This window comes from Pezoporus flaviventris, unplaced genomic scaffold (genome assembly GCF_033815535.1).
Source record: "Pezoporus flaviventris isolate CSIRO_AGI_PZ_B2104156 unplaced genomic scaffold, CSIRO_AGI_Pfla_v1 ptg000451l, whole genome shotgun sequence".
Taxonomy (NCBI): domain Eukaryota; kingdom Metazoa; phylum Chordata; class Aves; order Psittaciformes; family Psittacidae; genus Pezoporus; species Pezoporus flaviventris.
In genome coordinates this window covers 33,729-59,473 of record NW_026892998.1, presented here as the reverse complement: position 1 = coordinate 59,473, position 25,745 = coordinate 33,729, and the positions used below count along the sequence as shown (strand labels likewise).

At 55.1% G+C, this 25,745-nt stretch overlaps 1 protein-coding gene across 1 annotated transcript in view; it reads right to left on the bottom strand.

Moving 5' to 3' along the window:
• LOC133263741 (collagen alpha-2(XI) chain-like) overlaps nt 1-25,745 on the bottom strand; it is a 66,722-nt gene that overhangs the window by 8,979 nt on the left and 31,998 nt on the right. The window contains exons 31-46 of the mRNA XM_061443619.1: nt 24,215-24,259; nt 24,078-24,131; nt 22,582-22,635; nt 20,439-20,485; nt 18,437-18,551; nt 18,257-18,346; nt 15,718-15,771; nt 14,908-15,015; nt 13,617-13,724; nt 13,031-13,084; nt 12,107-12,160; nt 11,888-11,995; nt 8,738-8,791; nt 8,579-8,632; nt 8,433-8,486; nt 8-61 (exon numbers count right to left, since the gene is read on the bottom strand). Coding sequence (XP_061299603.1) covers nt 8-61; nt 8,433-8,486; nt 8,579-8,632; nt 8,738-8,791; nt 11,888-11,995; nt 12,107-12,160; nt 13,031-13,084; nt 13,617-13,724; nt 14,908-15,015; nt 15,718-15,771; nt 18,257-18,346; nt 18,437-18,551; nt 20,439-20,485; nt 22,582-22,635; nt 24,078-24,131; nt 24,215-24,259 — 1,107 coding nt within the window. The remainder of the gene's footprint in view (nt 1-7; nt 62-8,432; nt 8,487-8,578; nt 8,633-8,737; nt 8,792-11,887; nt 11,996-12,106; nt 12,161-13,030; nt 13,085-13,616; nt 13,725-14,907; nt 15,016-15,717; nt 15,772-18,256; nt 18,347-18,436; nt 18,552-20,438; nt 20,486-22,581; nt 22,636-24,077; nt 24,132-24,214; nt 24,260-25,745) is intronic.

Below are 25,745 nucleotides of genomic sequence, written 5' to 3'. Positions count from 1 at the left end.
TGTTCACCTTGGTCCCGGGCTCTCCTTGGATTCCGGGAGCTCCCGATTCGCCGGGATCACCCTGGAATGGGAAGGGGGAAGAGATGCACATAGGGATGGAGGGGGAATCCATGGGTACCGGGACCCATAGAACCCCAATGTCCATGGGTAACAGGACCCATAGAACCCCAATATCCATGGGTATCATCACCCATAGAACCCCAATATCCATGGGTAACGGGACCCATAGAACCCCAATGTCCATGGGTAACGGGACCCATAGAACCCCAATATCCATGGGTAACGGGACCCATAGAACCCCAATATCCATGGGTACCGGGACCCATAGAACCCAAATATCCATGGGTACCGGGACCCATAGAAGCCCAATATCCATGGGTAACGGGACCCATAGAACCCCAATATCCATGGGTACCGGGACCCATAGAACCCCAATATCCATGGGTACCGGGACCCATAGAACCCCAATGTCCATGGGTACCGGGACCCATAGAACCCCAATATCCATGGGTACGGGGACCCATAGAACCCCAATGTCCATGGGTAACAGGACCCATAGAACCCCAATATCCATGGGTATCATCACCCATAGAACCCCAATGTCCATGGGTAACGGGACCCATAGAACCCCAATATCCATGGGTATCATCACCTATAGAACCCCAATGTCCATGGGTAACGGGACCCATAGAACCCCAATATCCATGGGTAACGGGACCCATAGAACCCCAATATCCATGGGTATCATCACCCATAGAACCCCAATGTCCATGGGTAACGGGACCCATAGAACCCCAATATCCATGGGTACCGGGACCCATAGAACCCCAATGTCCATGGGTACCGGGACCCATAGAACCCCAATATCCATGGGTAACAGGACCCATAGAACCCCAATATCCATGGGTAACGGGACCCATAGAACCGCAATGCCCATGGGTACCGGGACCCATAGAACCCCAATATCCATGGGTACCGGGACCCATAGAACCCCAATGTCCATGGGTAACGGGACCCATAGAACCCCAATATCCATGGGTATCATCACCCATAGAACCCCAATATCCATGGGTAACGGGACCCATAGAAGCCCAATATCCATGGGTAACGGGACCCATAGAACTCCAATATCCATGGGTATCATCACCCATAGAACCCCAATGTCCATGGGTACCGGGACCCATAGAACCCCAATATCCATGGGTACCGGGACCCATAGAACCCCAATGTCCATGGGTACCGGGACCCATAGAACCCCAATGTCCATGGGTAACGGGACCCATAGAACCCCAATGTCCATGGGTACCGGGACCCATAGAACCCCAATGTCCATGGGTAACGGGACCCATAGAACCCCAATATCCATGAGTACCAGGACCCATAGAACCCCAATATCCATGGGTAACGGGACCCATAGAACCCCAATATCCATGGGTACCGGGACCCATAGAACCCCAATGTCCATGGGTAACGGGACCCATAGACCCCCAATGTCCATGGGTAACGGGACCCATAGAACCCCAATGTCCATGGGTACCGGGACCCATAGAACCCCAATGTCCATGGGTACCGGGACCCATAGAACCCCAATGTCCATGGGTAATGGGACCCATAGAACCCCAATGTCCATGGGTAACGGGACCCATAGAACCCCAATGTCCATGGGTACTGGGACCCATAGAACCCCAATGTCCATGGGTAACGGGACCCATAGAACCCCAATATCCATGGGTAACGGGACCCATAGAACTCCAATATCCATGGGTATCATCACCCATAGAACCCCAATATCCATGGGTAACGGGACCCATAGAACCCCAATATCCATGGGTATCATCACCCATAGAACCCCAATATCCATGGGTAACGGGACCCATAGAACCCCAATATCCATGGGTATCATCACCCATAGAACCCCAATGTCCATGGGTAACAGGACCCATAGAACCCCAATATCCATGGGTAACGGGACCCATAGAACCCCAATATCCATGGGTATCATCACCCATAGAACCCCAATGTCCATGGGTAACGGGACCCATAGAACTCCAATATCCATGGGTATCATCACCCATAGAACCCCAATGTCCATGGGTACCGGGACCCATAGAACCCAAATATCCATGGGTACGGGGACCCATAGAACCCCAATATCCATGGGTACTGGGACCCATAGAACCCAAATATCCATGGGTACGGGGACCCATAGAACCCCAATATCCATGGGTAACGGGACCCATAGAACCCCAATATCCATGGGTAACGGGACCCATAGAACCCCAATATCCATGGGTATCATCACCCATAGAACCCCAATGTCCATGGGTAACGGGACCCATAGAACCCCAATATCCATGGGTACCGGGACCCATAGAACCCCAATGTCCATGGGTAACAGGACCCATAGAACCCCAATATCCATGGGTAACGGGACCCATAGAACCCCAATATCCATGGGTAACGGGACCCATAGAACCCCAATATCCATGGGTAACGGGACCCATAGAACCCCAATGTCCATGGGTACCGGGACCCATAGAACCCAAATATCCATGGGTACCGGGACCCATAGAAGCCCAATATCCATGGGTAACGGGACCCATAGAACCCCAATATCCATGGGTATCATCACCCATAGAACCCCAATATCCATGGGTAACAGGACCCATAGAACCCCAATATCCATGGGTAACGGGACCCATAGAACCCCAATATCCATGGGTAACGGGACCCATAGAACCCCAATATCCATGGGTAACAGGACCCATAGAACCCCAATATCCATGGGTATCATCACCCATAGAACCCCAATATCCATGGGTAACGGGACCCATAGAACCCCAATATCCATGGGTAACGGGACCCATAGAACCCCAATGTCCATGGGTAACGGGACCCATAGAACCCCAATATCCATGGGTATCATCACCCATAGAACCCCAATATCCATGGGTATCATCACCCATAGAACCCCAATATCCATGGGTAACGGGACCCATAGAACCCCAATATCCATGGGTATCATCACCCATAGAACCCCAATGTCCATGGGTACCTGGACCCATAGAACCCCAATGTCCATGGGTATCATCACCCATAGAACCCCAATGTCCATGGGTACTGGGACCCATAGAACCCCAACATCCATGGGTAACGGGACCCATAGAACCCCAATATCCATGGGTAACGGGACCCATAGAACCCCAATATCCATGGGTATCATCACCCATAGAACCCCAATATCCATGGGTAACGGGACCCATAGAACCCCAATATCCATGGGTATCATCACCCATAGAACCCCAATGTCCATGGGTACCGGGACCCATAGAACCCCATATCCATGGGTACCGGGACCCATAGAACCCCAATATCCATGGGTACCGGGACCCATAGAACCCCAATATCCATGGGTATCATCACCCATAGAACCCCAATGTCCATGGGTAACGGGACCCATAGAACCCCAATATCCATGGGTAACGGGACCCATAGAACCCCAATATCCATGGGTACTGGGACCCATAGAACCCCAATATCCATGGGTATCATCACCCATAGAACCCCAATATCCATGGGTAACGGGACCCATAGAACCCCAATGTCCATGGGTACCTGGACCCATAGAACCCCAATATCCATGGGTACCGGGACCCATAGAACCCAAATATCCATGGGTAACGGGACCCATAGAACCCCAATATCAATGGGTACTGGGACCCATAGAACCCCAATATCCATGGGTACGGGACCCATAGAACCCCAATGTCCATGGGTAACGGGACCCATAGAACCCCAATATCCATGGGTATCATCACCCATAGAACCCCAATGTCCATGGGTACCGGGACCCATAGAACCCCAATATCAATGGGTACTGGGACCCATAGAACCCCATATCCATGGGTACCGGGACCCATAGAACCCCAATATCCATGGGTAACGGGACCCATAGAACTCCAATATCCATGGGTAACGGGACCCATAGAACCCCAATATCCATGGGTATCATCACCCATAGAACCCCAATGTCCATGGGTAACGGGACCCATAGAACCCCAATGTCCATGGGTAACGGGACCCATAGAACCCCAATATCAATGGGTACTGGGACCCATAGAACCCCAATGTCCATGGGTACCGGGACCCATAGAACCCCAATATCAATGGGTACTGGGACCCATAGAACCCCATATCCATGGGTACCGGGACCCATAGAACCCCAATATCCATGGGTAACGGGACCCATAGAACTCCAATATCCATGGGTATCATCACCCATAGAACCCCAATGTCCATGGGTAACGGGACCCATAGAACCCCAATGTCCATGGGTACCGGGACCCATAGAACCCCAATGTCCATGGGTACGGGGACCCATAGAACCCCAATATCCATGGGTAACGGGACCCATAGAACCCCAATATCCATGGGTAACGGGACCCATAGAACCCCAATATCCATGAGTACCAGGACCCATAGAACCCCAATATCCATGGGTACCGGGACCCATAGAACCCCAATGTCCATGGGTACCGGGACCCATAGAACCCCAATATCCATGAGTACCAGGACCCATAGAACCCCAATATCCATGGGTAACGGGACCCATAGAACCCCAATATCCATGGGTAACGGGACCCATAGAACCCCAATGTCCATGGGTAACGGGACCCATAGAACCCCAATATCCATGGGTAACGGGACCCATAGAACCCCAATATCCATGAGTACCAGGACCCATAGAACCCCAATATCCATGGGTAACGGGACCCATAGAACCCCAATATCCATGGGTATCATCACCCATAGAACCCCAATGTCCATGGGTACCTGGACCCATAGAACCCCAATATCCATGGGTACCGGGACCCATAGAACCCAAATATCCATGGGTAACGGGACCCATAGAACCCCAATATCCATGGGTATCATCACCCATAGAACCCCAATATCCATGGGTATCATCACCCATAGAACCCCAATATCCATGGGTAACGGGACCCATAGAACCCCAATATCCATGGGTAACGGGACCCATAGAACCCCAATATCCATGAGTACCAGGACCCATAGAACCCCAATATCCATGGGTAACGGGACCCATAGAACCCCAATATCCATGAGTACCAGGACCCATAGAACCCCAATATCCATGGGTAACGGGACCCATAGAACCCCAATATCCATGGGTATCATCACCCATAGAACCCCAATGTCCATGGGTACCTGGACCCATAGAACCCCAATATCCATGGGTACCGGGACCCATAGAACCCAAATATCCATGGGTAACGGGACCCATAGAACCCCAATATCCATGGGTATCATCACCCATAGAACCCCAATATCCATGGGTAACGGGACCCATAGAACCCCAATATCCATGGGTATCATCACCCATAGAACCCCAATGTCCATGGATATCATTATCCATAGCCCCCCATATCCATACCCCCCATATCCATACCCCCCATATCCATACCCCCCATATCCATGCCCCCCATATCCATAGCCCCATATCCATGCCCCCCATATCCATAGCCCCATATCCATACCCCCCATATCCATACCCCCCATATCCATGCCCCCCATATCCATAGCCCCATATCCATGCCCCCCATATCCATAGCCCCATATCCATACCCCCCATATCCATACCCCCCATATCCATACCCCCCATATCCATGCCCCCCATATCCATAGCCCCATATCCATGCCCCCCATATCCATAGCCCCATATCCATACCCCCCATATCCATACCCCCCATATCCATACCCCCCATATCCATGCCCCCCATATCCATAGCCCCATATCCATGCCCCCCATATCCATAGCCCCATATCCATACCCCCCATATCCATACCCCCCATATCCATAGCCCCATATCCATACCCCCCATATCCATACCCCCCATATCCATAGCCCCATATCCATAGCCCCATATCCATAGCCCCATATCCATACCCCCCATATCCATACCCCCCATATCCATACCCCCCATATCCATAGCCCCATATCCATGCCCCCCATATCCATACCCCCCATATCCATAGCCCCATATCCATACCCCCCATATCCATACCCCCCATATCCATAGCCCCATATCCATAGCCCCATATCCATGCCCCCCATATCCATACCCCCCATATCCATAGCCCCATATCCATACCCCCCATATCCATACCCCCCATATCCATAGCCCCATATCCATGCCCCCCATATCCATACCCCCCATATCCATAGCCCCATATCCATGCCCCCCATATCCATACCCCCCATATCCATGCCCCCCATATCCATACCCCCCATATCCATGCCCCCCATATCCATAGCCCCATATCCATAGCCCCATATCCATGCCCCCCATATCCATACCCCCCATATCCATGCCCCCCATATCCATAGCCCCATATCCATGCCCCCCATATCCATACCCCCCATATCCATACCCCCCATATCCGTGCCCCACATATCCATACCCCCCATATCCATACCCCCCATATCCATACCCCCCATATCCATACCCCCCATATCCATAGCCCCATATCCATAGCCCCATATCCATACCCCCCATATCCATAGCCCCATATCCATGCCCCCCATATCCATAGCCCCATATCCATACCCCCCATATCCATAGCCCCATATCCATGCCCCCCATATCCATACCCCCCATATCCATACCCCCCATATCCATAGCCCCATATCCATAGCCCCATATCCATACCCCCCATATCCATAGCCCCATATCCATACCCCCCATATCCATAGCCCCATATCCATACCCCCCATATCCATGCCCCCCATATCCATAGCCCCATATCCATGCCCCCCATATCCATAGCCCCATATCCATGCCCCCCATATCCATGCCCCCCATATCCATACCCCCCATATCCATAGCCCCATATCCATAGCCCCATATCCATACCCCCCATATCCATACCCCCCATATCCATGCCCCCCATATCCATAGCCCCATATCCATAGCCCCATATCCATGCCCCCCATATCCATACCCCCCATATCCATAGCCCCATATCCATAGCCCCATATCCATGCCCCCCATATCCATACCCCCCATATCCATACCCCCCATATCCATAGCCCCATATCCATACCCCCCATATCCATACCCCCCATATCCATACCCCCCATATCCATAGCCCCATATCCATACCCCCCATATCCATACCCCCCATATCCATAGCCCCATATCCATAGCCCCATATCCATAGCCCCATATCCATACCCCCCATATCCATACCCCCCATATCCATAGCCCCATATCCATAGCCCCATATCCATACCCCCCATATCCATACCCCCCATATCCATAGCCCCATATCCATGCCCCCCATATCCATTGCCCCATATCCATAGCCCCATATCCATACCCCCCATATCCATACCCCCCATATCCATAGCCCCATATCCATACCCCCCATATCCATAGCCCCATATCCATACCCCCCATATCCATACCCCCCATATCCATACCCCCCATATCCATAGCCCCATATCCATACCCCCCATATCCATGCCCCCCATATCCATAGCCCCATATCCATACCCCCCATATCCATACCCCCCATATCCATAGCCCCATATCCATACCCCCCATATCCATACCCCCCATATCCATACCCCCCATATCCATAGCCCCATATCCATACCCCCCATATCCATAGCCCCATATCCATACCCCCCATATCCATAGCCCCATATCCATACCCCCCATATCCATACCCCCCATATCCATAGCCCCATATCCATACCCCCCATATCCATAGCCCCATATCCATACCCCCCATATCCATACCCCCCATATCCATAGCCCCATATCCATACCCCCCATATCCATACCCCCCATATCCATACCCCCCATATCCATAGCCCCATATCCATACCCCCCATATCCATAGCCCCATATCCATACCCCCCATATCCATAGCCCCATATCCATACCCCCCATATCCATACCCCCCATATCCATAGCCCCATATCCATACCCCCCATATCCATAGCCCCATATCCATACCCCCCATATCCATAGCCCCATATCCATACCCCCCATATCCATACCCCCCATATCCATAGCCCCATATCCATACCCCCCATATCCATACCCCCCATATCCATACCCCCCATATCCATAGCCCCATATCCATGCCCCCCATATCCATAGCCCCATATCCATACCCCCCATATCCATACCCCCCATATCCATACCCCCCATATCCATAGCCCCATATCCATAGCCCCATATCCATACCCCCCATATCCATAGCCCCATATCCATAGCCCCATATCCATACCCCCCATATCCATAGCCCCATATCCATAGCCCCATATCCATACCCCCCATATCCATAGCCCCATATCCATGCCCCACATATCCATGCCCATCCCTATCCCCACTCCTCACCTTCTCCCCTTGGGGCCCCACATTCCCGACGCCCCCCGGCGCTCCCTGTGGTCCCTATGGAACAGAAGGGGATGGGAAGATCCCATCGGATCCCCATGTCCCCCCATTGCGCCCCATAGATGGGGATGTGGGGCTGGGGCGCTCACATCGGCTCCGGAGGCTCCGGCTGGACCACGAGGACCTGGGGGTCCGGGGGGGCCCTAAAGTGGGGGGAGAGACAAAAAGGGGGGGGGGGGGGGTTGGTTATGGGGCGCGCCCCCCAAGCACTGCCCCATAGGGACCCATAGATGGGGGGGGGAACTCACCATGGGCCCCACATCGCCTGTCTCCCCCTTCTCACCAGCAGGACCCGGCAGCCCCTATGGGGGGGGGGGAAAGGGGTCAACTTGGGGGGCAGAGAGGGGTGGAGGGAGGGGTTATGGGGGGGTGCTATGGGGCGATGGGATTGGTTATGGGGCGATGGGATTGGTTATGGGGCGATGGGATTGATTGTGGGGTGCGCTGTGGGGCAATGGGATGGCTTATGGGGGGTGCTATGGGGCAATGGGATTGGTTATGTGGGGTGCTATGGGGCGATGGGATTGGTTATGGGGCGATGGGATTGATTATGGGGCAATGGGATTGGTTATGGGGCAATGGGTTTGGTTATGGGGCAATGAGATTGGTTATGGGGCGATGGGTTTGGTTATGTGGGGTGCTATGGGGCGATGGGATTGGTTATGGGGCGATGGGATTGGTTATGGGGCGATGGGATTGATTGTGGGGTGCGCTGTGGGGCAATGGGATGGCTTATGGGGGGTGCTATGGGGCAATGGGATTGGTTATGGGGCAATGGGGTTGGTTATGGGGCAATGGGATGGGTTATGGGGCAATGGGATTGGTTATGGGGCGATGGGTTTGGTTATGTGGGGTGCTATGGGGCGATGGGATTGATTGTGGGGTGCGCTGTGGGGCAATGGGATGGGTTATGGGGGGTGCTATGGGGCAATGGGATTGGTTATGGGGCAATGGGATGGGTTATGGGGCACGCTATGGGGCAATGGGGTTGGTTATGGGGCGATGGGATTGGTTAAGGGGCAATGGGGTTGGTTATGGGGCACGCTATGGGGCAATGGGATTGGTTATGGGGCAATGGGGTTGGTTATGGGGCGATGGGGTTGGTTATGGGGCATGCTATGGGGCAATGGGATTGGTTAAGGGACGATGGGGTTGGTTATGGGGCACGCTATGGGGCAATGGGATTGGTTATGGGGCAATGGGGTTGGTTATGGGGCAATGGTGTTGGTTATGGGGCGATGGGATTGGTTATGGGGCACGCTATGGGGCAATGGGGTTGGTTATGGGGCAATGGGGTTGGTTATGGGGCAATGGTGTTGGTTATGGGGCGATGGGATTGGTTATGGGGCACGCTATGGGGCAATGGGGTTGGTTATGGGGCACGCTATGGGGCAATGGGATTGGTTATGGGGCAATAAGATTGGTTATGGGGGCACTATGGGGCAATGGGGTTGGTTATGGGGCACGCTATGGGGCAATGGGGTTGGTTATGGGGCAATGGGGTTGGTTATGGGGCGATGGGATTGGTTATGGGGCAATGGGGTTGGTTATGGGGCGATGGGATTGGTTATGGGGCGATGGGATTGGTTATGGGGCAATGGGGTTGGTTATGGGGCACGCTATGGGGCAATGGGGTTGGTTATGGGGCACGCTATGGGGCAATGGGGTTGGTTATGGGGCACGCTATGGGGCAATGGGATTGGTTATGGGGCAATAAGATTGGTTATGGGGGCACTATGGGGCAATGGGGTTGGTTATGGGGCACGCTATGGGGCAATGGGGTTGGTTATGGGGCAATGGGGTTGGTTATGGGGCGATGGGATTGGTTATGGGGCAATGGGGTTGGTTATGGGGCGATGGGATTGGTTATGGGGCAATGGGGTTGGTTATGGGGCACGCTATGGGGCAATGGGGTTGGTTATGGGGCACGCTATGGGGCAATGGGGTTGGTTATGGGGCACGCTATGGGGCAATGGGGTTGGTTATGGGGCACGCTATGGGGCAATGGGGTTGGTTATGGGGCGATGGGGTTGGTTATGGGGCACGCTATGGGGCGATGGGGTTGGTTATGGGGCAATGGGGTTGGTTATGGGGCAATGGGATTGGTTATGGTGCACGCTATGGGGCAATGGGGTTGGTTATGGGGCAATGGGGTTGGTTATGGGGCAATGGGGTTGGTTATGGGGCAATGGGATTGGTTATGGGGCACGCTATGGGGCAATGGGGTTGATTATGGGGCGATGGGATTGGTTATGGGGCAATGGGGTTGGTTATGGGGCAATGGGGTTGGTTATGGGGCACGCTATGGGGCAATGGGGTTGGTTATGGGGCAATGGGGTTGGTTATGGGGCACGCTATGGGGCGATGGGGTTGGTTATGGGGCAATGGGGTTGGTTATGGGGCAATGGGGTTGGTTATGGGGCACGCTATGGGGCAATGGGGTTGGTTATGGGGCGATGGGATTGGTTATGGGGCAATGGGGTTGGTTATGGGGCAATGGTGTTGGTTATGGGGCGATGGGATTGGTTATGGGGCACGCTATGGGGCAATGGGGTTGGTTATGGGGCACGCTATGGGGCAATGGGGTTGGTTATGGGGCACGCTATGGGGCAATGGGATTGGTTATGGGGCAATAAGATTGGTTATGGGGGCACTATGGGGCAATGGGGTTGGTTATGGGGCACGCTATGGGGCAATGGGGTTGGTTATGGGGCAATGGGGTTGGTTATGGGGCGATGGGATTGGTTATGGGGCAATGGGGTTGGTTATGGGGCGATGGGATTGGTTATGGGGCGATGGGATTGGTTATGGGGCAATGGGGTTGGTTATGGGGCACGCTATGGGGCAATGGGGTTGGTTATGGGGCACGCTATGGGGCAATGGGGTTGGTTATGGGGCACGCTATGGGGCAATGGGGTTGGTTATGGGGCAATAAGATTGGTTATGGGGGCACTATGGGGCAATGGGGTTGGTTATGGGGCACGCTATGGGGCAATGGGGTTGGTTATGGGGCAATGGGATTGGTTATGGGGCAATGGGGTTGGTTATGGGGCAATGGGGTTGGTTATGGGGCACGCTATGGGGCAATGGGATTGGCTATGGGGCGATGGGGTTGGTTATGGGGCAATGGGGTTGGTTATGGGGCACGCTATGGGGCAATGGGATTGGCTATGGGGCAATGGGGTTGGTTATGGGGCGATGGGATTGGTTATGGGGCACGCTATGGGGCAATGGGATTGGTTATGGGGCAATGGGGTTGGTTATGGGGCACGCTATGGGGCAATGGGGTTGGTTATGGGGCACGCTATGGGGCAATGGGATTGGTTATGGGGCAATGGGGTTGGTTATGGGGCACGCTATGGGGCAATGGGATTGGTTATGGGTCAATGGGGCCCCACCTGCAGCCCAATGGGGCCTGGGGCTCCATTGAAGCCCCGCGTCCCCTCGTCCCCTTTGGCTCCAAAGTGGCCCTGAGGTCCTCGGGCCCCCGGCTCCCCATCAGCTCCCTATGGGGCAGGAAGGGGTCAGGCCCCCATAGGGCACAATGGGGCTGCCCCATAGGACCCATAGGGTGCCCCATAGGGAGCCCCGCGCCGTGGGGAGAGGGGGATGCTCACGGCTGCTCCGGGTTGGCCGACGGCTCCAATGGGTCCAGGAGGGCCCGGGGGTCCCTATGGAGAGAGAGGGGGCTATGGGGCGGCAGTGACCCATAGAGGGCTATGGGCAGAATTGACCCATAGAGGGCTATGGGGCGGCAATGACCCATAGAGGGCTATGGGGCGGCAGTGACCCACAGAGGGCTATGGGGCAGGATTGACCATAGAGGGCTATGGGCAGCAGTGACCCATAGAGGGCTATGGGGCAGAATTGACCCATAGAGGGCTATGGGGCAGGATAGACCCATAGAGGGCTATGGGACAGCAGTGACCCATAGAGGGCTATGGGGCAGGATAGACCCATAGAGGGCTATGGGACAGCAGTGACCCATAGAGGGCTATGGGGTGGCAATGACCCATAGAGGGCTATGGGGCGGCAGTGACCCATAGAGGGCTATGGGGCAGGATTGACCCATAGAGGGCTATGGGGCAGCAGTGACCCATAGAGGGCTATGGGGCAGGATTGACCCATAGAGGCTATGGGGCAGCAGTGACCCATAGAGGGCTATGGGGCAGAATTGACCCATAGAGGGTGATGGGGCAGCAGTGACCCATAGAGGGCTATGGGGCGGCAGTGACCCATAGAGAGCAATGGGGCAGCAGTGACCCATAGAGGGCTATGGGGCAGCAGTGACCCATAGAGGGCTATGGGGCAGAATTGACCCATAGAGGGCTATGGGGCAGGATAGACCCATAGAGGGCTATGGGACAGCAGTGACCCATAGAGGGCTATGGGACAGCAGTGACCCATAGAGGGCTATGGGGTGGCAATGACCCATAGAGGGCTATGGGGCGGCAGTGACCCATAGAGGGCTATGGGGCGGCAGTGACCCATAGAGGGCTATGGGGCGGCAGTGACCCATAGAGGGCTATGGGGCCACTCACGTGCTCTCCTTTGGTGCCTTTGGTCCCCTTGGAGCCGGGATCCCCGACCTCACCCTGTGGTTGGGGGGAGAAGATGCTCAAATCCATGGGGCAGCAATGGGGGGCAATGGGGCAATGGGGGGTAATGGGGGCAATGGGGCTCAATGGGGCAATGGGGCAATGGGGCGCAATGGGGGCAATGGGGGCAATGGGGGCAATGGGGGCAATGGGGCAATGGGGCGCAATGGGGGCAATGGGGCAATGGGGGGAAATGGGGGTCAATGGGGGCAATGGGGCAATGGGGCAATGGGGGGCAATGGGGGGAATGGGGCAATGGGGGGCAATGGGGCAATGGGGGGCAATGGGGCAATGGGGGGCAATGGGGCAATGGGGGTCAATGGGGCAGTGGGGCAATGGGGGCAATGGGGAAATGGGGGGCAATGGGGGTCAATGGGAGTCAATGGGAGTCAATGGGGGTCAATGGGGGTCAATGGGGTCAATGGGAGTCAATGGGAGTCAATGGGAGTCAATGGGGTCAATGGGGTCAATGGGAGTCAATGGGAGTCAATGGGTCGCTATGGGGCAGGATGGGGGGGGGGGTCCTCACCTTGTCTCCATCCTCTCCTGCCCCACCGGGGGGCCCGGCGGGACCTGGGAGCCCCACAGGTCCCTGCACCCCATCGCGGCCAGCAGGACCCACGGAGCCCTTGTCCCCCTATGGGGAGATGGGGTTCAATGGGGTTCAATGGGGTTCAATGGGGTCAATGGGGTGCAATGGGGTCAATGGGGATCAATGGGGTTCAATGGGGTTCAATGGGGTCAATGGGGTGCAATGGGGTCAATGGGGTTCAATGGGGTTCAATGGGGTCAATGGGGTGCAATGGGGTCAATGGGGTTCAATGGGGTTCAATGGGGTTCAATGGGGTGCAATGGGGTCAATGGGGTGCAATGGGGTCAATGGGGTGCAATGGGGTCAATGGGGTCAATGGGGGGCAATGGGGATCAATGGGGTTCAATGGGTCTCAATGGGGATCAATGGGGTTCAATGGGGATCAATGGGGATCAATGGGGCTCAATGGGGTTCAATGGGGATCAATGGGGCTCAATGGGGATCAATGGGGTTCAATCGGTATCAATGGGGCTCAATGGGGCTCAATGGGGATCAATGGGGTTCAATGGGGTTCAATGGGGATCAATGGGGCTCAATGATGATCAATGGGGGGCAATGGGGATCAATGGGGCTCAATGGGGCTCAATGGGGTTCAATGGGGATCAATGGGGATCAATGGGGCTCAATGGGGCTCAATGGGGTTCAATGATGATCAATGATGATCAATGGGGATCAATGGGGCTCAATGATGATCAATGATGATCAATGGGGATCAATGGGGATCAATGGGGATCAATGGGGTTCAATGGGGTTCAATGGGGATCAATGGGGATCAATGATGATCAATGGGGTTCAATGGGGATCAATGGGGTTCAATGGGGGTCAATGATGATCAATGGGGATCAATGGGGATCAATAGGGTTCAATGGGGATCAATGGGGCTCTATGGTGATCAATGGGGCTCAATGATGATCAATGGGGTTCAATGGGGGTCAATGATGATCAATGGGGTTCAATGGGGATCAATGGGGTTCAATGGGGCTCAATGATGATCAATGGGGTTCAATGGGGCTCAATGATGATCAATGGGGTTCAATGGGGTTCAATGGGGATCAATGGGGATCAATGATGATCAATGGGGATCAATGGGGTTCAATGGGGATCAATGGGGATCAATGATGATCAATGGGGATCAATGGGGCTCAATGATGATCAATGGGGTTCAATGGGGCTCAATGATGATCAATGGGGTTCAATGGGGGTCAATGATGATCAATGGGGTACCCACCGCAATTCCCTTCTCTCCGGCTGGACCTGGGGGTCCCTGGGGTCCGGGTCTCCCTGGGGGGCCAACGGGACCCCCTTGTCCTGGAGCCCCCCGCTCCCCTGGAGAGCCCTGGGGGGCAGGGATATGGGGCAGTGACCCATAGAGAGCCATGGGGCTCCGTGACCCATAGAAGGCCATGGGGCACCGTGACCCATAGAGAGCCATGGGGCTCCGTGACCCATAGAGAGCCATGGGGCACCGTGACCCATAGAGAGCCGTGGGGCACCGTGACCCATAGAGAGCCATGGGGCACCGTGACCCATAGAGAGCCATGGGGCTCCGTGACCCATAGAAGGCCATGGGGCACCGTGACCCATAGAGAGCCATGGGGCACCGTGACCCATAGAAGGCCATGGGGCACCGTGACCCATAGAGAGCCATGGGGCACCGTGACCCATAGAGAGCCATGGGGCACCGTGACCCATAGAGAGCCGTGGGGCACCGTGACCCATAGAAGGCCATGGGGCACCGTGACCCATAGAGAGCCATGGGGCTCCGTGACCCATAGAAGGCCATGGGGCACCGTGACCCATAGAGAGCCATGGGGCACCGTGACCCATAGAGAGCCATGGGGCTCCGTGACCCATAGAAGGCCATGGGGCACCGTGACCCATAGAGAGCCATGGGGCACCGTGACCCATAGAGAGCCATGGGGCTCCGTGACCCATAGAGAGCCATGGGGCACCGTGACCCATAGAGAGCCATGGGGCTCCGTGACCCATAGAGAGCCGTGGGGCACCGTGACCCATAGAGACCTATGGGGATACTCACAGCAGGTCCTGGGGGGCCGGTGGGTCCCTCGTTCCCCTTCAGCCCTGGGCCGCCCTATAGGAGGAAGCAGGGTGCTCAGTGGGGTGATTCCATAGGGATCCATTGGGAATTCCATAGGGATCCATTGGGAATCCATGGGGATCCATTGGGAATTCCATGGGGATCCATGGGGAATCCACGGGGATCCATTGGGAATTCCATAGGGATCCATTGGGAATCCATGGGGATCCATTGGGAATTCCATAGGGATCCATTGGGAATTCCATAGGGATCCATTGGGAATCCATGGGGATCCATTGGGAATTCCATGGGGATCCATGGGGAATCCACGGGGATCCATTGGGAATTCCATAGGGATCCATTGGGAATCCATGGGGATCCATTGGGAATTCCATAGGGATCCATGGGGAATTCCATAGGGATCCATGGGGAATTCCATGGGGATCCATTGGGAATTCCATAGGGATCCATGGGGAATTCCATGGGGATCCATGGGGAATTCCATAGGGATCCATTGGGAATCCATAGGGATCCATTGGGAATCCATGGGGATCCATGGGGAATTCCATAGGGATCCATTGGGAATTCCAATAGGGATCCATGGGGAATTCCATAGGGATCCATTGGGAATCCATAGGGATCCATGGGGAATTCCATAGGGATCCATTGGGAATTCCATGGGGATCCATTGGGAATTCCATAGGGATCCATTGGGAATTCCATGGGGATCCATGGGGAATTCCATAGGGATCCATTGGGAATCCATAGGGATCCATTGGGAATCCATGGGGATCCATGGGGAATTCCATGGGGATCCATTGGGAATCCCATGGGGACCCATGGGGAATTCCATAGGGATCCATTGGGAATCCATGGGGATCCATTGGGAATCCATGGGGATCCATTGGGAATTCCATGGGGATCCATGGGAATTCCCATGGGGATCCATGGAGAATTCCATGGGGATCCATTGGGAATTCCATAAGGATCCATTGGGAATCCATTGGAATCATGGGGATCCATGGGGAATTCCATAGGGATCCATTGGGAATTCCATGGGGATCCATGGGGAATTCCATAGGGATCCATTGGGGAATTCCATGGGGATCCATTGGGAATTCCATAGGGATCCATTGGGAATTCCATAGGGATCCATGGGGAATCCCATAGGGATCCATTGGGAATTCCATGGGGATCCATTGGGAATTCCATAGGGATCCATTGGGAATTCCATAAGGGAATTCCATAGGGATCCATTGGGAATTCCATAGGGATCCATGGGGAATTCCATAGGGATCCATGGGGAATCCATGGGGATCCATGGGGAATTCCATAGGGATCCATTGGGAATTCCATGGGGATCCATTGGGGATCCATGGGGATCCATTGGGAATTCCATAGGGATCCATGGGGAATTCCATGGGGATCCATGGGGAATTCCATAGGGATCCATTGGGAATTCCATGGGGATCCATTGGGAATTTCATAGGGATCCATGGGGATTTCCATGGGGATCCATTGGGAATTCCATAGGGATCCATGGGGATTTCCATAGGGATCCATTGGGAATTCCATGGGGATCCATTGGGAATTCCATGGGGATCCATTGGGAATTCCATAGGGATCCATGGGGATTTCCATGGGGATCCATTGGGAATTCCATGGGGATCCATTGGGAATTCCATAGGGATCCATGGGGATTTCCATAGGGATCCATTGGGAATTCCATGGGGATCCATTGGGAATTCCATAGGGATCCATGGGGATTTCCATGGGGATCCATTGGGAATTCCATAGGGATCCATGGGGATTTCCATAGGGATCCATTGGGAATTCCATGGGGATCCATTGGGAATTCCATAGGGATCCATAGGGCTCCCATGTGGCCTCCCATAGGGATCCATAGGGATCCATAGGGATCTATGAGGCCTCCCATAGGGATCCATGGGGAATCCATAGGGCTCCATAGGGCTCTATGGGGCCTCCCATAGGGCTCCATAGGGCTCCATAGGGATCCAAAGGGAACCATAGTGATCTATAGAGATCTATGGGGCTTCCCATAGGGCTCCATAGGGATCCATGGGGCCTCCCATAGGGCTCCATAGGGCTCCATAGGGCTCTATGGGGCCTCCCATAGGGCTCCATAGGGCTCCATAGGGCTCTATGGGGCCTCCCATAGGGCTCCATAGGGCTCCATAGGGCTCCATAGGGATCCATAGGGCTCCATAGGGCTCTATGGGGCCTCCCATAGGGCTCCATAGGGCTCCATAGGGCTCCATAGGGCTCTATGGGCCTCCCATAGGGCTCCATAGGGCTCCATAGGGATCCATAGGGCTCCATAGGGCTCCATAGGGCTCCATAGGGCTCTATGGGGCCTCCCATAGGGCTCCATAGGGATCCATAGGGCTCCATAGGGCTCCATAGGGCTCCATAGGGCTCCATAGGGATCCATGGTTCCTCCATAGGGATCTATGGGGCCTCCCATAGGGCTCCATAGGGCTCCATAGGGCTCCATAGGGCTCCATAGGGCTCCACTCACCGCCGTGCCGGGCAGGCCGCGCTCGCCAGGGAACCCCCTCAATCCCGCGGGTCCATCCTTGCCGGGGGGCCCGGTGGGGCCGGGATCTCCCTATGGGGCAGAGGAAGGGGATTGGATGAAGGGGGGGGGGGGCGGGGCTTAAATCAATCCCAAAGGATTCAACCAATGGGGAGGCCTCACCTTGGGGCCGTCCTTGCCGGAGGGCCCCGGAAGCCCCTGCTCGCCGGGGGGACCGGGAGGACCGGGATGACCGCGCTCTCCCATAGGGCCGGATTCGCCGGCGGAGCCCTGGGGGGCAATGGGGGGCAATGGGGGGCAATGGGAGTCAATGGGGTCAATGGGGGTCAATGGGAGTCAATGGGAGTCAATGGGGGTCAATGGGGATCAATGGGGGTCAATGGGAGTCAATGGGAGTCAATGGGGGGCAATGGGAGTCAATGGGGGTCAATGGGGGGCAATGGGGGCAATGGGGGTCAATGGGAGTCAATGGGGGTCAATGGGGGTCAATGGGGGTCAATGGGAGTCAATGGGAGTCAATGGGGGGCAATGGGAGTCAATGGGGGTCAATGGGGGGCAATGGGGGCAATGGGAGGCAATGGGGGTCAATGGGAGTCAATGGGGGTCAATGGGGGTCAATGGGGGTCAATGGGGGGCAATGGGGTCAATGGGGATCAATGGGGGGCAATGGGGGTCAATGGGGGCAATGGGGCAATGGGAGGCAATGGGGGTCAATGGGAGGCAATGGGGGTCAATGGGGGGCAATGGGGGCAATGGGAGGCAATGGGGGTCAATGGGGGGCAATGGGGGTCAATGGGGGTCAATGGGAGGCAATGGGGGTCAATGGGAGTCAATGGGGGGCAATGGGGATCAATGGGGGGCAATGGGGGGCAATGGGGGGCAATGGGGGACAATGGGGTCAATGGGAGTCAATGGGTGTCAATGGGGATCAATGGGAGTCAATGGGGGCAATGGGGCTCAATGGGGGTGAATGGGGTCAATGGGGGTCAATGGGGGGCAATGGGGGGCAATGGGAGGCAATGGGGATCAATGGGAGGCAATGGGTGTCAACGGGGATCAATGGGGGTCAATGGGAGTCAATGGGTGTCAATGGGGATCAATGGGGTGCAATGGGGTCTATGGGGCTCTATGGGGGGCAATGGGGGTCAATGGGAGGCAATGGGGTCAATGGGGGTGAATGGGGGTGAATGGGGTCAATGGGGGCACTGGGAGGCAATGGGGGGCAATCCGGGGCAATGGGGATCAATGGGGCTCAATAGGGGTCAATGGGGCTCAATGGGGCTCAATGGGGATCAATGGGGGTCAACGTGGGTCAATAGGGCTCAATGGGGGTCAATGGGGGTCAATGGGGCTTAATGGGGGTCAATGGGAGGCAATGGGGGGCAATGGGGGTCAATGGGAGGCAATGGGTGTCAATGGGGATCAATGGGAGTCAATGGGGATCAATGGGGCTCAATGGGGCTCAATGGGGGTCAATGGGAGTCAATGGGGGTCAACGGGGTTCAATGGGGATCAATAAGGTTCAATGGGAGTCAATGGGGGTCAATGGGGCTCTATGGGGGTCAATGGGGCTCAATGGGGCTCAATGGGGTTCAATGGGGCTCTATGGGGTCAATGGGGCTCAATGGGGCTCAATGGGGTTCAATGGGAGTCAATGGGGGTCAATGGGGCTCTATGGGGGTCAATGGGGTTCAATGGGGATCAATGGGGTTCAATGGGAGTCAATGGGGTTCAATGGGGCTCAATGGGGCTCAATGGGGTTCAATGGGGCTCTATGGGGCTCTATGGGGCTCTATGGGGCTCAATGGGGCTCAATGGGGTTCTATGGGGCTCTATGGGGTTCAATGGGGCTCTATGGGGCTCTATGGGGCTCAATGGGGCTCAATGGGCTCAATGGGGTTCAATGGGGCTCTATGGGGCTCTATGGGGTTCAATGGGGTTCAATGGGGATCAATGGGGTTCAATGGGGTTCAATGGGGTTCAATGGGGTTCAATGGGGCTCTATGGGGCTCTATGGGGTTCAATGGGGTTCAATGGGGATCAATGGGGTTCAATGGGGTTCAATGGGGTTCAATGGGGTTCAATGGGGTTCAATGGGGCTCTATGGGGCTCAATGGGGCTCAATGGGGTTCAATGGGGCTCTATGGGGGGCGCTCACGGGGGGCCGACGACGCCCGGGGGTCCCGGGGGCCCGGTTTTCCCTTGGAATCCCTATGGAAAGAGGGGGGGGAGGGACCAGGAGTGAGGGATGAACCCGTAATTAACAGGTAATTAACATGGGATTACCCATTCATTAACATATAATTAATATGTAATTAACGCGTCATTACCCCTTGATTAACATATAATTAACCCGTAATTAACACGTAATTAACCCGCAATCAACCCCTAGGAAACCATAATTAACCCCTAATTACCCATAAGTAACACTTAATGTATGCGTAAGTAACCGTTAATTATCCCATAATTAACCTGTAATTATCCCCTAATTAACCCCTAATTAACATGGAATTAACCCTTAAGTAACTCGTAATTAACCCGTAATTAACCGGTAATTCACACACAATTAACCTGTAATTATCCCATAATTAGCCCGAAATTATCCCATAATTAAGCCATAATTCACCCATAATTAACCCATAATTAACACGTATTTACCCGGTAATTAACCCGCAATTAACCTGTAATAATCCCGTGATTAACCCATAAATTAACCCGCAATTAAGCCCTAATTAACACGTAATAAAAACATAATTAACCCTTAATGAACCCATAATTAACCCGCAATTAACCTGCAATTATCCCGTAATTAACCCTTAATGAATCCTCAATTAACCCTTATTTAACCCATAAAGAACCCGTAATTAACAGAGAGTTTATCCATAAGTAACCGGCAATTAACCAGTAATTAACCCGTAATTAAAACGTAATTAGCCTGTAAGTAACACCTAATTAGCATCTAATTAACCCGTAATGAAACCCTCATTAACCCCTAATTAACCCCTCATTACCCCCTCCTTAACCCTAATTAACCGCTACTTAACTCTTCATTTCCCCTCATTAACACTTAATTAACCCCTCATTAACCCGTCATTAACCCTTTATTAACCCCTCATTACCCCCTCATTAACCCTCAATTACCCCGTCATTACCCCCATTAACCCCTAATTAATCCCTCATTACCCCACTCATTAACCCCTCATTACCCATTTATTACCCCCTCATTAACCCCTCATTAACCCTTCATTAACCCCTCATTACCCCCTCATTAACCCCCATTAACCCCTCATTAACCCGTCATTACCCCCATTAACCCCTCATTAACCCTAATTAATCCCACATTACCCATTCATTACCCATTCATTCCCCCCTCATTACCGGTTCATTAACCCCTCATTACCCATTCATTACCCCCTCATTAACCCTTCATTAACCCCTAATTAACAACTCATTAACCCCATCATTACCCCCTACTTAACCCCCGTTAACCCCATCAACCCTTAATTACCCCCTCATTAACGGGTAATTAACCCCTTATTAACCCTTAACTAACCCTTAATGAACCCCTAATTAACCCCTGATTAACCGTTAATTAACCCTTCATTAACCCTTAATTAACCCCTCATTAACCCATAATTAACCCTTAATTAACCACTCATTACCCCCTCATTAACCCTCAATTGATCCTCATTACCCCCTCATTAACCCTTCATTAACCCCTAATTAACACCCCATTAACCCCTCATTAACCCCCTACTTAACCCCTCATTAACCCATCAACCCTTAATTACCCCTCATTAACCCTTAGTTGACCCCTCATTAACCCTTAATTAACCCCTCATTAACCCTTAATTAACGCCTCATTAACCCTTAATTAACCCCTGATTAACCCCTCATTGCCCCCCGTTAACCCTTAATTAACCCCTCATTAACCCTTAATTAACCCTCATGACCCCTAATTAACCCCCATTAACCCCCAATTAACCCCTCATTAACCCTCATTAACCCCTCATTAACCCTTCATTAACCCTCATTACCCCCTAATTAACCCCTAATTAACCCTCATTAACCCCCAATTAACCCCTAATTAACCCTTAATTAACCCCTCATTAACCCATAATTAACCCTTAATTAACCCTCATTGCCCCCTAATTAACCCCTAATTAACCCCTCATTAACCCCTAATTAACCCTTAATTAACCCCTCATTAACCCCTCATTAACCCCTAATTAACCCTTAATTAACCCCTCATTAACCCCTCATTAACCCCTCATTAACCCCTCATTAACCCTCATTAAGCCGCTCACCCCTTCCCCTCGCTGTCCTGGGTGCCCGGGGAGCCCGTCCTTGCCGGGGGGGCCCTATGGGGAGGAGGTGGCACCGTGGGGACCCCCATGTGTGGGGCGCCCCATAGAAGAGCATTGGGGTCCTCCACATGTGGGGCACCCCATAGCAGAGCATTGGGGACCCCCATGTGTTGGGCACCCCATAGCAGAGCACTGGGGATCCTCATGTGTGGGGTGCCCCATAGCAGAGCATTGGGGACCCCCACATGTGGGGCGCCCCATAGGGGACCACTGGGGACCCCCATGTGTGGGGCACCCCATAGTGGAGCATCAGGGACCCCCATGTGTGGGGCGCCCCATAGCAGAGCATCGGGGACCCCCATGTGTGGGCACCCCATAGCACAGCATTGGGGACCCCCATGTGTGGGGCACCCCATAGCAGAGCATTGGGGACACCCATGTGTGGGGCACCCCATAGAAGAGCATTGGGGTCCTCCACATGTGGGGCACCCCATAGAAGAGCATTGGGGACCCCCACGTGTGGGGCGCCCCATAGAAGAGCATTGGGGACACCCATGTGTGGGGCACCCCATAGAAGAGCATTGGGGACCCCCATGTGTGGGGCACCCCATAGAAGAGCATTGGGGACCCCCATGTGTGGGGCACCCCATAGCAGAGCATTTGAGGCCCCATGTGTGGGGCACCCCATAGCAAAGCATTGGGGACCCCCATGTGTGGGGCGCCCCATGGCACAGCACTGGGGACCCCCATGTGTGGGGCACCCCATAGCAAAGCATTGGGGACCCCCATGTGTGGGGCACCCCATAGCAGAGCACTGGGGACCAACACATGTGGGGCACCCCATAGCAGAGCATCGGGGACCCCCATGTGTGGGGCACCCCATAGCAGAGCCTTGAGGACCCCCATGTGTGGGGCGCCCCATGGCACAGCACTGGGGACCCCCATGTGTGGGGCACCCCATAGCAAAGCATTGGGGACCCCCATGTGTGGGGCACCCCATAGCAGAGCATTGGGGACCCCCATGTGTGGGGCACCCCATAACAAAGCATTGGGGACCCCCATGTGTGGGGCACCCCATAGCAGAGCCTTGAGGACCCCCATGTGTGGGGCGCCCCATAGCAAAGCATTGGGGACCCCCACATGTGGGGCACCCCATAGCAGAGCATTTGAGTTCCCATGTGTGGGGCGCCCCATAGCAGAGCATGGGGGACCCCCACATGTGGGGTGCCTCATAGGGGACCACTGGGGACCCCCATATGTGGGGCACCCCATAGTGGAGCATCAGGGACCCCCACATGTGGGGCGCCCCATAGGGGACCACTGGGGACCCCCATGTGTGGGGCACCCCATAGCGGACCATCGGGGACCCCCACATGTGGGGCGCCCCATAGGGGACCACTGGGGACCCCCATGTGTGGGGCACCCCATAGCGGAGCATCGGGGACCCCCACGTGTGGGGCGCCCCATAGGGAACCATTGGGGCCCCCATTACTTACAGGGGGCCCTTTGGGGCCAGGGAAGCCGTTGGGTCCTTGAGGTCCTGGCAGGCCCTAAATGGGGTGCAATGGGGTGAGGAGGGGGGGGTCCCCCTGCCCCATAGCGCCCACATGGAGCTCGGACCCCCCCCCCTTACCCGCTCTCCTATGGGGCCGTGGGGCCCATCGCTGCCGGAGGTACCCTAATGGGGGGTAAAGGAGAGGGTTGGAGGCCCCATAGCGTAGCACACCCCATAGCCTGACCCATAGCCTGACCCATAGCCCCATAGCCTGACCCATAGTCCACATCCCACCCCATAACCCCACATCCCACCCCATAGCCCCACATCCCACCCCATAGCTCCAATCCCACCCCATAGCCCCAATCCCACCCCACAGCCCCACATCCCACCCCATAGCCCCATATCCCACCCCATAGCCCCAATCCCACCCCATAGCCCCAATCCCACCCCATCGCCCCAATCCCACCCCACAGCCCACATCCCACCCCATAGCCCACATCTCACCCCATAGCCCCATAGCCTGACCCATAGTCCACATCCCACCCCATAGCCCCACATCCCACCCCATAGCTCCAATCCCACCCCATAGCCCCAATCCCACCCCATAGCCCCATATCCCACCCCATAACCCCACATCCCACCCCATAGCCCCATATACCACCCCATAGCTCCAATTCCACCCCATAGCCCCAATCCCACCCCACAGCCCCACATCCCACCCCATAGCCCCATAGCCTGACCCATAGCCCCATAGCACACCCCATAGCCCATAGCCCACCCCATAGCCCCACATCCCACCCCATAGCCCCACATCCCACCCCATAGCCCCATATCCCACCCCATAGCCCCACATCCCACCCCATAGCCCCAATCCCACCCCATAGCCCCACATCCCACCCCATAGCCCCAATCACACCCCATAGCCCCAAACCCACCCCATAACCCCACATCCCACCCCATAGCCCCAATCCCACCCCATAGCCCCAAACCCACCCCATAACCCCACATCCCACCCCAAAGCCCCACATCCCACCCCATAGCCCCATAGCCTGACCCATAGCCCCATAGCCCACCCCATAGCCCCAATCCCACCCCATAGCCCCACATCCCTCCCCATAGCCCCACATCCCACCCCATAGCCCCACATCCCACCCCACAGCCCCACATCACACCCCATAGCCCCATATCCCACCCCATATCCCCATAGCCTGACCCATAGCCCCATAGGCTGATGCATAGCCCCATAGCGCATCCCATGGCCCAATAGCCCACTCCATAGCCCCATAGCCTGACCCATAGCCCATAGCCCACCCCATAGCCCACATCCCACCCCATAGCCCCAATCCCACCCCATAGCCCCACATCCCACCCCACAGCCCCACATCCCACCCCATAGCCCCAATCCCACCCCATAGCCCCAATCCCACCCCACAGCCCCACATCCCACCCCATAGCCCCATAGCCTGACCCATAGCCCATAGCCCACCCCATAGCCCACATCCCGCCCCATAGCCCCAATCCCACCCCATAGCCCCAATCCCACCCCACAGCCCCACATCCCACCCCATAGCCCCATATCCCACCCCATAGCCCCAATCCCACCCCATAGCCCCACATCCCACCCCATAGCCCCCATCCCACCCCATAGCCCCATATCCCACCCCAT